Source organism: Pantherophis guttatus, chromosome 1 (assembly GCF_059756535.1).
Source record: "Pantherophis guttatus breed Tessera chromosome 1, ASM5975653v1, whole genome shotgun sequence".
NCBI classification, from domain to species: Eukaryota; Metazoa; Chordata; class Lepidosauria; order Squamata; family Colubridae; genus Pantherophis; species Pantherophis guttatus.
In genome coordinates, this window is record NC_142063.1 from 4923032 (window position 1) to 4936392 (window position 13361).

Here is a 13361-nt window from a genome sequence, read left to right on the forward strand (position 1 = left end):
GAGATTTTCTAGTCCAGCTCAAGCATGAGATACTACAACATTTCAGAAAAATGAATGTCCAATCTCTTCTTAAAACCTCCAGAGATGAAACACCCACAACTTCTGAAGAAAAGCTGTTCCATTGCTTAATTGTCCTCACGGTGAGGAAGTTTCTCTTTTTTAAGTTCTATGGGAGAAGTTAGTGTCTAATTTCATTCCCTGCCATGTTGGTATTTATAAACCACTTATTCCATCCAAGTGCTGGTATGATTGCCCAGACTTACTAGGGTACAACGGACGGTCAAGGGCCACCATCCCCATGAAGACTTATACTAGCCAAACAAACTATGGAAGGGGCCAAACTCCATGCTCAGTTTCACATAATTCAAATACCCAACTTCACCTTGACTCTCAACTGCATCTGATCTGTGGATTAACAACAAGAGTCCTAAAATCATTTTTCTTTACCTGGTGTATTGCTCAGTACATAGGAAAATTGTTTTTCCTTTTAATTATCAGAAGAATGGTAATTTCTAATGTATCCCCTATGGATTTCTACCCATGAAGATCTTCCGAAAAAACCCCTGCTTTAAATTATATACTCGGAGTTCTCCCGGTGGGGGCAGAACATGTCACCTTGCCTTGTGTTGCAAAGAGGCAACTTCAGCTAGCCTTAGTTTCCTCTTTGGTCACAGACCATACACAGGTAAGAGGAAGCACAGTTGATATAAATTTGACTTGGGACCATTCACGTGGAACAGACTATCTCTCTTGTGCTAAAGCTCTGCTGAGATTTCAAGGGCTCCCTGCAATTCAACCTCTGCAAAAAAATAATAACCTCTTGATTTCTGATCTAGGAGGGAAGGTGAGAAGAATGACTGGGCTGCCTCTCCTCCTCCTCCTGCTGCTCTTTTGGCTCCTGCCTTCAATTTCTGTTAAGGGGATGCAAACTGGGTGTGTGTTGACAAACTCTGTACACACTACGAGAGACTTTTACAGGCCAGGAGATGTCATTATTGGTGGTAATTTTCCCGTGGGAACTATACATAAATTCAACTTCCAATCCTTTAAAAAAGACCCATCTTCATTTCTGGAGGAGATTTTGTAAGTTTCACTTTAAGGGAAAACAGGTAAATAATTATTTGGTTTGTTTAAGGATTCTTTTCAGAAATACTTGTTCTAGTGATGTTTGCAATGCCCTAGCGTAGTTCAGATGTTTGTGCTTTTCTCAATAAAGAATCAAACTAATAAAATAGGCAAGAATTCTCAATCTTTCCAGTTCCTTTCAACATCGTCATCAATGACTTGGACGAGGGGATAGATGGGGAACTCATCAAATTTGTAGATGACACCAAGCTGGCAGGAATAGCAAACACTCCAGAAGATAGGCTCAAGATACAGAAGGATCTGGACAGACTTGAACATTGGGCGCTATCTAACAAAATGAAATTCAGTGGTGAAAAAAGGAAGGTTCTACATTTAGGCAAGGAAAACGAAATGCACAGGTATCGTATATTTGGAATCTTGCTCAATAGAAGTAACTGTGAGAGGGATCTTGGGTTCCTAGTGGACAATCACATAAATATGAGTCAGAAGTTTGCTGCAGCTGCCAAGAAAGCCAACACAGCTCTAGGCTGCATAAACAGAGGGCTAGAATCAAGATCACATGAAGTTTTAATACTACTTTGTAAGGCCTTGGTAAGGCCACACTTGGAATAGAGCATCCAGTTTTGGTCATCACAATGTAAAAAAGATGTTGAGACTCTAGAAAGAGTGCAGAGAAGAGCAACAAAGATGATTAGGGGACTGGGGGATGAAACATCTGAAGAACGGTTGCAGGAACTGGGTATGTCTAGTTTGATAAAGAGAAGGACTAAGTTGAGACATCGTAGCAGTGTTCCAATATCTCAGGGGTTGCCCCAAAGAAGAGGGAGTCAAGCTATTCACCAAATCACCTGAAGGCAGGACAAGAAGCAATGGCTGGAAACTAATCAAGGAGAGAAGCAACCAAGAACTAAGGAGAAATTTCCTGACAGTGAGAACAATTAATCAGTGGAACAACTTGCCTGCAGAAGTTGTGAATGCTCCAACACTGCAAATTTTTAAGAAGATGTTGGATAACCATTTGTCTGAAGTGGTGTAGGGTTTCCTGCCTAAGAAGGGGCTGGACTAGAAGACCTCCAAAGTCCCTTCCAACTCTTATTCTATTCTATTTCCAGACTTTTGATCAGGAAGCAAATAAACCACCCCAAAACCTGAGGAAAGTCACCACCTTAGAAAATGTACTGGCCTAGTGAAGAAGTTGATTTACAGAATTAATTTGGACAGAAACTCCTGATACAAAATTCGAAGAGCAAACTCAACCCATTTACAGTGCTGAGGAGTTGGAAAAACTCCATCCATTTTGGAATCAGGATTGCTCATAAATGGCCCTTCAGTAAACGTTTGCTGTCACAGCTACTGCTCAACAGTGGTTTCCAGACCTGAAGAAGCTCCTTCAAGAGGGAAACAAATTTATTGGGGTGTAAGAGAAGCAATTGGGGAGAACTATACCCATTTGGATTAGGGAGATAGCAGCTCAGTGGCTAAGATGCTGAGCTTGTCAATTGAAAGTTCGACAGTTTAGGGGTTCAACTCCTTAGTGCCGCGTAATGGGGTGAGCTCCTGTTAGTTGTCCTAGCTTCTGCCAACCTAGCAGATCAAAACCACGTAAAAAATGCAAGTAGAAAAAATAGGGACCACCTTTGGTGAGAAGGTAACAGTGTTCCATGCACCTTTGGCATTTAGTCATGCCAGCCACATGACCACAGAGACGTGGTCAGACAGCACTGGTTCTTTGGGTTTGAAACAGAGATGAACAATGCCCCCTAGAGTTGGGAATTACTAGCACATATGGGCGAGGGGAACCTTTACCTTTGCTTTATACCCATTGGAGCAATGTGAAGAAGGGAGGGCTAATGGAGGAGTATAAAATGATCTGTGATATGGATAAATAGGATTTTCTCCTTGCTGTCAAGGCCATTAATCAAGGAACAGCATTAATTATGAAAAAACCCAAATGAATTTGGGAATTCCTCCTACAAAGGACATTTTTAAACATGACACCAGCACATACAAGCTTTCTTTAAAATTTCCCTGATTATTTTCTCACTGTAGAGTCCTACCCAATAACTACCAGCAGTTCGTAGCTTTGGTATTTGCAGTCACAGAGGTCAACAAGGATCTGGTTTTCCTCCCCAACATCACCCTTGGCTTCCACATCTATAGCAATTCTCAGTCTCAGAAGGAGATTTCCTCAAACAGCCTCTCCCTTCTCTCCACAAGAGGCCAAATGGTTCCAGGTTACAAATGTGACAGGCAGGATCCTCTGCTCTCTGTCATCGGAGATCTCAACCCCAGATCCTCAAGGCAGATGGCCTCCATCTTCAGCACCTTCAAGGTCCCACAGGTAAGGGGGCCTCATTGGATAGAGTATGGGGTAGACAAATAACACACAGTGCAGCTAAAGGTGGAAAAGGGGTTTGGGGGACCTATATTTATATTTTTTCTGTCGAGATATGTTTTTATAGAAGCCAAAAGTGCTAGATACTGAGATGTATTGAAAAGTGGTATTTGCCAAGAGGAATTCCTTCCTAATCTATTCTTCATAAAAGTAGTGTAGTTAGTATATTCTCTGTATTAATTTGACATTCCCTTGGCTTTTGACACATCATCACCAGGCAAAATACATAACCTCTTCTTCCTAATATGTAATCCTTCTTCCTAACAAGGCCAGAAAATTAAGTTTGTCACTCAAAGTGAGCCAGGTGGGGCAATAATCCAGATAATGGTGACCCTTAAAATTTACTCTATCAAGAAACTCACTTTCTCCAGCTAGGTGTTGGCTATTAGTTCACTCAGGGAGAGAGAAGAGTTTATCCTTCCTTCTTCTGGATTAATCCCAGTGAATTTGCCCAATATGTGGGTTTAGTCCAGCTGCTCCTGTATTTCCAATGGAACTGGGTTGGGCTGATTGCCCCTGAAGATGACAGGGGAGAACGTTTCGTCTCAACTTTGACGCCAATGCTCCAGGAGAAGGAGATCTGCCTGGCCTTCACTGAAAAGTTGAAATCAAATTTTCTTAAAACTCCAATGTTGAAAATACTGCATATTTCGGAGACTTGGTCTAAAGCTGAAGTGATTGTTCTATTTGGAGACCCCAATAGTATTAAAAATGTACAGGTGGCAATGAGTCTCTATGAACATTTGAGAAAGACATCATTTCGGAAAGTTTGGATCTTAACTTCCCATTGGAAACTTAGTGTGATGGGGAATCAAGACATATTGAAAGTAGTAAAGCCCTTCCATGGGGCTTTGCATTTTAGGCCCCACACTGGGGATGTCTCAGAATTCAGTCGTTTCCTCCTGTCTTTAGACCCCTTGAAGCCACAAGGGGACGTCTTTCTCCCTCCATGTTGGGAAAGGTTGTTTGGCTGCATGATGGACAATCCAGGCAGGATCTTTCCAAAGGGGAAGAAACAATGTACAGGAAGGGAGAATTTACAAAATTTACCTTCTTATATTTTTGAAACAAGCATGGAAGGAGAAAGTTACAACATCTACAATGCCATTTATGCTGTGGCACACGCATTACATGCAATGCATGGATCTGGAGAACGACCAATCATAATGAGGCTTGGAAAGAGGATCTCAAATATTCAATCATGGCAGGTAATCCCAGTGACTTTTTATTTGATCCACAGATCAGATAAATGGTAGGTATTTGTCTAGGTAGAAAACTACCTCTATGCATTTCTTGATTTACTGATTAAATATCTGTATGTAAAATGTACCTAAGAAGATATTAAGATAGCAATTATGGAAACTTGTCATTTGAATTAAGTATCGGTAAGAGGTTTTTGCTGAAAAGGGATAGATGGCGGAAAAAGAGAATTAAACTAAACTGATTGTTCATAAGAGCAAAGAGCTTCCTAGAAGTTCCTGGAAGGACATCAGTGGTTGCCTGAGAGTGTGCCATTTCTTCTACTGCTTTGTTCATTGGGTTAAGCTTCTGTCAAGCTCAGCATATGCAGAAGAACCCAACATGGTCCTAATCTGAGTGCATTTGTGAAAGATGCTTCGACAGGTCAGTTGACGTCCTAGTCAGCATGGTAGATCCTCCTCTTTTTTCTCTCAGTAAATAGCCTGAATCCAATCTGTAAAAAGACACTCAGTTCATATTAACGTTGGTTATTGTGTCTTAGAATTATTTGTGAGTCCACTCCATTTTTTTAGTATGCTGTTTCTTGTACTGCCTTGCTTGTTGAGTTAAGTCTCTGTCAACTTCAGCATATGCGGAAGAGATCAATTTGGTCCTACTGGGTTCCTGATCTGAAATTCATCAGACTTTTCAACATCAAAGGCTAAATTATTCCTCTCTAGATAGTGAAGTGATAAACCAGGGCAGGACAAACCTTCTACATGGCCCCCACTTGGTCAGATGTACTTCTTTGAAAGCTAGACTTTCTCTATTTCTAGAGAAATTGTAGCTTGAATTTGTCATTTACAAACTATGGGCCCAAACAAAACTAAAAATGTAGCTTGCCAAGTATCCCAGTGCAAACCTACACAATGAAATTTGGAATATGGCATAAAAATGTTTGTATGTAGCTATCACTCTTCTAAGACTGGAATTGAAGGAGCCGTGATACTAATGTCCAATGATAAAGAAAATGTGTTGTCATTCAAGTTGAATATTTGATGTTACTTCTGATTACTTAGATCTCCATCAAGGAACTCATTTAGCTTCTCAGATATAGACCCATCTCCTAGGCTGTTCAGCCAATTAGTCCAGATGTCTTTTTTCCCACCAGATTCTCCCCTATCTGAGGAACATCAAGTTCAACAACAGTGCTGGAGAGGAAGTCTCCTTCTCAGAAAGTGGATTGGTGTCTACTCGTTATGATCTTGTCAACTGGCTTTTCCTCCCCAATCAATCTTTTGTCCCCATGAAAGTTGGGCAAATAGATTCCACAGCTTCCCAAGGACAAGATTTCACCATTAACTCCAATGAAATCATCTGGGTCACAAAGGTGAGCAGGAAGGAAAAGTTGTAAATTCAGCAAAGAATTCATTAACTCCACGGGATGCATAACACCCTTTTAACTGGGGAACTCATTAAATTCAGGGATTTAATGAAAAAAACTGCTTTTCAGTTGAACACGTTTGAGATTTGACTTATAATTCTTTCTTTTAGAAAAAGTTTAGCACCATGTCACAAGCCTTCCTTTGAATCTGAGGTCCCAGTTCCAATCTCCAGCATCCATTAGTGGGTCAGGATTGCATTGGCCTGAATCCCTCTGGAGTTTATCCTAGTTACTGGTAAACCATTTCTTTTGAAGATGTTCTAAAGATGGAAAGAGCAATGTACAAATAAATAAATGAAAAATAATCTTTGCTGAGCCACCTGCAATATCTCTCTTCTCTTTTTTAGAAGGTGCCCTTTGCCAGGTGTGGCCTGAAGAGATGCCAGGCAGGAGAGAGGAGAAGCGTTCCAGAGGGTGAGCCAATTTGCTGCTACCAATGTGACCATTGTCCAGAAGGAACCATTTCTAATCAGACAGGTAGCACATTCAAATGTTCACCTTCCAAGACCAAGAAAAAGTGTTAATTTTGGCATCAGCTTGGTAGGATTTATATGCTTCAATATATTCAAATTTCTTTTCAGCAGACCCTCTCAATTCACGAATCTAAACTTAATTTAAATTTAATACAGGTTGGTGTCAGGGATCCAAGTAATACACACATATCAAACAAAACTTCAAGGCAGGTAGATTCCTCAAAGAATGACTTTATCGGATATATCATATTAGCACAGATCTGGTGAAAACTGACTCTGAAGGTTCCCATGGTTTACACCTAATTAAAAGTTTGTTGCTTTCTCAAAACAATCATTCACATGGTCCAATCAAGGTGCTGTCTGGTTGCCTGTCGACATCACTCCACCTTCCTCTGACCAAGTGTGAGAATGTCCTTGGTTCCCAAGAGAAAATATTTTGTTTTGGCTATGAAAATCCCAGCTATCTAAAATCCTGCCTCCCTATCCTTCAGCCCCAGTCTGACAACATTGAAGCTCTCGAGGTGGCTTTGGTCAGGTCAGCTTCAGTTGATTTTGGAGCACAATTCATGGGTTCCCTACTAGGCTTTCTACTTCTACTTTTACATCCCATCAGGAAAACCAGACACCAATCTTTTTGTGAAGAAATGGGGTGTGAGATTCAAGCTTTATTTATTTATTTATTATTATTTATTAATTAAATTTCTATACCGCCCTTCTCCAATAGGACTCAGGGCGGTGCACAGCCAAGATAAAAACAAGCATACAAAATTTAAGAACAGTATTAAAATAATTAAATATTTTGGCCAAAATTAAGATAACCCAATTTAAAATCAATTTAAAATTTAACTCAGGCCAGCCCAGCTTGTTGAAATAAATAGGTTTTCAGGGCCCGACGAAAAATCCGGAGGTCTGTTATTATACGTAACTCTGGGGGAAGGTTGTTCCAGAGGGTGGGCGCCGTCACAGAGAAGGCTCTCCCCCTGGGGGTCGCCAGCCGACATTGTCTGGCGGACGGCACCCTGAGGAGGCCCACTCTGTGCGAGCGTACTGGCCGGTGGGAGGCTATTGGTGGCAGAAGGTGGTCTCGTAAATACCCCGGCCCTAAGCCATGGAGCGCTTTAAAGGTGGTCACCAACACCTTGAAGCGCACCCGGAAGACCACTGGGAGCCAGTGCAGCTCGCGCAGGAGAGGTGTCACATGGGAGCGCCTCGTCGCCTCCATAATCCCCCGCGCGGCCGCGTTCTGGACCAGCTGGAGCCTCCGGGTGCACCCCAGGGGGAGCCCCATGTAGAGAGCGTTGCAGTAGTCCAGGCGGGAAATGACTAGTGCCTGAGTGACTGTGCGTAGAGAGTCCCGATCTAGAAAGGGGCGCAGCTGGCGTATCAGGCGAACCTGATAAAAAGCCCCCCTGGCCACGGCCGTCAAATGATCTTCTAAAGACAGCCGTGCGTCCAGGAGGACGCCCAAGTTGCGAGCCCTCTCCGTGGGGGCGAGTGATTCGCCCCCAATAGCCAGCGATGGCGTCAGCTGGCTATATCGGGACGCTGGAAGCCACAGCCACTCGGTCTTGGAGGGGTTGAGTCGGAGCCTGTTTCTCCCCATCCAGGCCCGCACGGCCTCCAGACACTGGGACATCACTTCAAGGGCATCGTTGGGGTGGCCTGGGGTGGAGATGTACAGCTGGGTGTCATCAGCGTACTGATGGAACTCCACCCCAAAGCCACGGATGATCTCACCCAGCGGCTTTACATAAATGTTGAACAGAAGGGGCGAGAGGACCGACCCTTGTGGCACCCCACAAGCAAGGTGCCTCGGGGTCGACCGCTGCCCCCCGTCAACACAGATTGCGACCGGTCAGAGAGGTAGGAGGAGAACCACCGCAGAACGGTGCCCCCCACCCCCAACCCCGCCAACCGGTGCAACATGATACCATGGTCGATGGTATCAAAAGCCGCTGAGAGGTCGAACAGGACCAGGATAGAGGAGCAACCCCTATCCCGAGCCCTCCAGAGATCATCCACCAACGCGACCAATGCCGTTTCCGTGCTGTGCCCAGGCCGGAAGCCGGACTGGACCGGGTCTAGATAGACAGTTTCATCCAGGTACCGGGGAAGCTGTTGCGCCACCACACTCTCAACAACCTTCGCAACAAAGCGAAGGTTGGAGACTGGACGATAGTTAGCCAAAACAGCTGGATCCAGAGAGGGCTTCTTGAGGAGGGGCCTCACAACCGCTTCTTTCAAAGTGGCCGGCAGGACCCCCTCACTCAAAGAAGCGTTAACAATCTTCTGGAGCCAGCCTCGTGTCACCTCCCGGGAAGCCAGTACCAACCAGGAGGGACACGGGTCCAATAAACATGTGGTCGCGTTCAGCCATCCCAGGACCCTGTCCATGTCCTCGGGAGCCACAGGATCGAACTCCCCCCAGATAACACTCTCAAGACCTGCCTCAGTCATCCCGTCTGGACATACCCAGTCAGAGGCCAGTCCTTCCCGAATCTGAGCGATTTTGTCATACAGATACTGCACAAAGTCCTCGGCTCGGCCCTGCAAGGGGTCATCCCGCGCTTCCAGATGGAGGAGGGAGCGGGTCACCCTAAACAGGGCGGCCGGGCGATTATCTGATGACGCAATAAGAGCGGCAAAATAACTAGATTTCGCTGCTTTTATCGCCACTAGGTAGGTCTTAATATGAGACCTCACCAGTGTTCGGTCGGATTCGGAGCGACTGGTCCTCCAACTACTCTCCAGGCGTCTTTTCCGGCGCTTCATCTCCCTGAGCTCCTCGGAGAACCAAGGAGCTAGGTGAGTTCGGTGCCGGGTCAGAGGCCGCAAAGGCACGACACGGTCCAAGGCCCCGGCAGCCGCACTATCCCAGGCGGCCACCAGGTCCTCAGTCGAGTCATGAGCCAGAGTCTCAGGAAATGGCCCAAGCTCCATCTGGAACCTATCAGGGTCCATCAGGGGCCTGGGGCGGAACCACCTGGTCGGTCCCGCCTCCCTGCGGCGGGGTGCAGCGGTTAGAAAGTCCAGTCGAAGGAGCGAGTGGTCAGACCATGACAAGGGTTCGATGACTATATCCCCTGTATCAAGGCCACTCAACCACTGACCAGAGACAAAAACTAAGTCCAGAGTGTGTCCACCCGTGTGAGTGGGGTCATGAATTAACTGAGTAAGGTCCATGGCCGTCATGGAAGCCATGAACTCTCGAGCCACCTCAGACGTTTCGCCGACAGATGGCAGGTTGAAATCCCCCATGACTAGAAGTCTGGGGGTACCAACCGCCACCTCAGCTATGACGTTGAGCAGCTCGAGCAGGGCCGTTGCCACGCGGCAGGGAGCCAGGTACGTGATCAACAAGCCCATCTGTACTCCACGACCCCACCTCACAAAAAGGGACTCATATCCGGCTATCTGTGGAACAGTGGTCTCCCTCGGATCAAGACTTTCCTTTATAATAACCGCCACCCCCCCGCCCCTGCCCTGAGCTCTCGGCTGATGGAATGCTCGGAAACCTGGTGGGCACATATCCACGAGGGGAACCCCCCCCTCATGGCCCAACCAGGTCTCCGTAATACCTGCCAGGTCCGCTCCCCCCTCCTGAATAAGATCGCAAATGAGGGGGGCTTTATTTACCACGGACCTGGCATTGCACGACAGCAGCCGAAGGCTCGGGCCCTGAGAGTCTGAACAGCCTGGGATACGAGAAGGGCTATGGGGACCGGGGCGTGCCACCGCTCGAAGATAGCGAGTGCGCGCCCCCACTACATGATGCGGCCCCCTGCTCCCACCATATCTGCCCCTCCCACTCAACACATTGATAGAAAAGCCCTCGACAGAATGGACTCTGATGTCCCCCTTACCCCCGGAATCTACACCCTCCGTGGCCCCACTAACAGCTGGGCCGGACCCCTCCCCCCGTGGGTTAACCCCCAAACCCACACAACCCTCCCGCCCCTTAAAATCCCTTAAAAATCTATCAAAAAGTTTCCCTAAAAAACCCCTTAATCCCCTTTTTGCAGCATGCCACCTCTCGGGGTGCCAAAGCCCGTCATAAAGGTAGGCCCTTGATAAAGTGGAGGGCCACACCTGCGAGAGGGAGGAGTCTCGCAGAATAAGAAGTTCTGTTGGCGAATACATCTAATCAATCAATTAATTAATCAATCAATCGGGGGAAAATCAACGGCCTGGGGGTAATCAAGATAGTCCAAAGTCTGGAAAGGGATATTCAATCAATTCCAAGTCAGTAAACTCCACTGCTCTCTCACAGCAGTGGATGGAGTCTTAGGCCGCTTCGAGGCCAGATGTTAACACCAGCTGCCCTCTCACGAAAGCTGGGAAGGGCCAGAAACTGCAGTCATCGACCGGCACCATGAAAGACTTGAAATCCGAATATTTCCCTCTTACAATTGGGGGCATTGATAACAAACCACCAATCTACAGGTTCACGGGCCCAGAGAAGACTCCGATAACTCTAGCGGCTGAACCTTAGGCGAGTAGGGAGGCGAATCGGGAGGCTATAGATGTCCATGTCCATGGGAGGCAGGTATCATAACAAGTATCGTATCATATTATTCAGAGGCATCTCCAGATGATAAGTGGCCTCCTGGAGGCTGATAGACCACGTAAGGCATAAAAGCCTGGCCCAAGGTCTTTTGTGACCATCAAACAGCAATGTTTCTAGCTCACCCCCATCCAAATGAGGGAGGGGGGGGAGCCTCTGGAAGGACCGGGAGTGGGCCCCCTCCAAGTGGGCCTCCCATCCATAGCTGTAACCGGCAGTTCCAAGAAACAAACATTGATGGTCTGATTCAAATCATGGTCAGGATGCCCCTCGCTCTCCCTATTCAGGCTCCTGTCCCTTTCCGGCCTCTCTGATGTTATCTCTCCCAGCCGCTCGTCCCAGTGTTAAAGCGAGTGCCAATCCCGACGATGCCAGCTCTTAAAACATCCCCGTCCACCGTTGGGTCTAACAGGAAGCCCCTGTCATCCCCTCGGAGTCCCTGAAGCTCCAGGGAGGGGCTGCATCGCCGACGCCACCACCGCCCATTCCACTAGCTCGGCAGCTGCGGGGAGATGCCGAGGACGCTGAGGGCGCTCTCCCCGCTCATAGAGCCGCAGCGCAGCCGTCTCCGTCTCGTTCGTGGCCATCGTGTCCTGGAGAGCTGCCAGCTCTCAAGAAGATGACACAGACTGGTGAGAAGCTTCCCTCACCAGACATGGGGGTCAATTAGCTGGTCGAACCCCCGGAACCCCCAAAACCCGGGGGATATCCCCCGAGTATCGCCGCCGCTCAGCTGGGAGCGGCCATCTTGGACATGCACAGAGGAATAAAAAAATTATTTTTTATTAAGGACCTGCCTCTTCTATCAGAATACTTGATCTCCCAGACCTGTCTTCAAAGATCTGTCAGAGAGAGAGAGCAGATCTGTCTACCTATATCTGCTAAACCTTTCCTGTAAATAAAAAAAGTTTGAATGAGTGGATTTGAAGTTTAAAGAAGAGATATTGAGCCAGAGAACAGATCTGTTTTTTTCTGGCTAACCTATTCCCAGCATTGTCAGCATAGACGGATGATTTGCCTTTGTTGATTCACTATGAAATTGACACTGACTTTTGATTTCAGATGCAGCTCACTGTGACCCCTGCCCAGAAAACCAATATCCCAACAATGACAAGGACTACTGCATTGCCAAGAAGATCCACTTCCTTGCCTATCAAGACACCCTAGGATACATTTTAGTTTCTCTCGCTCTTTCTCTCTCTGTGATCACATTGGCAGTTCTAGTGATTTTTCGTAAAAATCACAACACACCAATTGTCAAGGCCAACAACAGAGATCTCACCTACCTCCTCCTGGTCTCCCTCCTCTTCTGCTTCCTCTGCTCCTTCCTTTTCATTGGTCAACCTGGGAAGCTCACCTGTCTCTTCCGACAATCTGCCTTTGCCATTCTCTTTTCTCTTGCAGTTTCCTCCGTCTTGGCAAAAACTGTCATGGTGGTTCTGGCCTTCATGGCCACCAAGCCAGGAAACAGGACAAGGAAACTCTTAGGAAAACCTCTGACCAACTCCATTGTCTTAGCCTGTCCCCTGGTCCAAGCAGTTCTTTGTGCCACCTGGCTGGGAACTTCTCCTCCATTTCCCAACTTTGAGTTCCACTCTTTAGTAGGAGAGGCCATCTTGGAATGTAATGAAGGCTCAGCTTTCATGTTTTACACTGTCCTCTCCTACCTGGGTGTTCTGGCCCTCATCAGTTTCACGGTGGCCTTTTTGGCTAGGAAATTGCCTGACAGCTTTAATGAAGCCAAGTTCATTACTTTCAGCATGCTGGTCTTTTGCAGTGTTTGGATCAGCTTCCTCCCCACCTACCTGAGCACCAAAGGGAAGTCCATGGTGGCCGTGGAGATCTTCTCCATCTTGGCCTCTGGGGCTGGTCTCTTGGCTTGCATCTTTTCCCCCAAATGCTACATTATCCTATTTAAACCCAATCTGAATTGTAGAGAGAATATAATGAGGCACAAGAATCTCTGATTATAATCTCTGATTATCAATACGAAACATTTATATTGACTTCCAATTGACACATAGGTGACTCCAGCTGGATTAGAACATTAAAAACCAGAACATAAAAACCCATTAAATGCCTCATTCCACACCCACTTATGTAGGGATTGGGAGTATTCATTTTGATCTTGGTTATTTTTCAATTTGATCTCATTTAATCAGAAGTGGGCTTGTCCTTTAAACAATTGGAAATCAAGTGATGTGAGTAATCTCAGAATGT

General features: G+C 46.4%; 1 protein-coding gene across 1 annotated transcript in view; it reads left to right on the top strand.

Annotated features, from left to right (window-relative positions):
* Window positions 1-5966: 5966 nt before the first annotated feature.
* Window positions 5967-13361, top strand: part of LOC117659349 (vomeronasal type-2 receptor 26-like) — a 74524-nt gene continuing 67129 nt past the window's right edge. Inside the window, exons 1-2 of the mRNA XM_087892303.1 lie at window positions 5967-6050; window positions 11554-11773. Of these exons, the coding sequence (XP_087748429.1) occupies window positions 5967-6050; window positions 11554-11773 (304 nt within the window). The remainder of the gene's footprint in view (window positions 6051-11553; window positions 11774-13361) is intronic.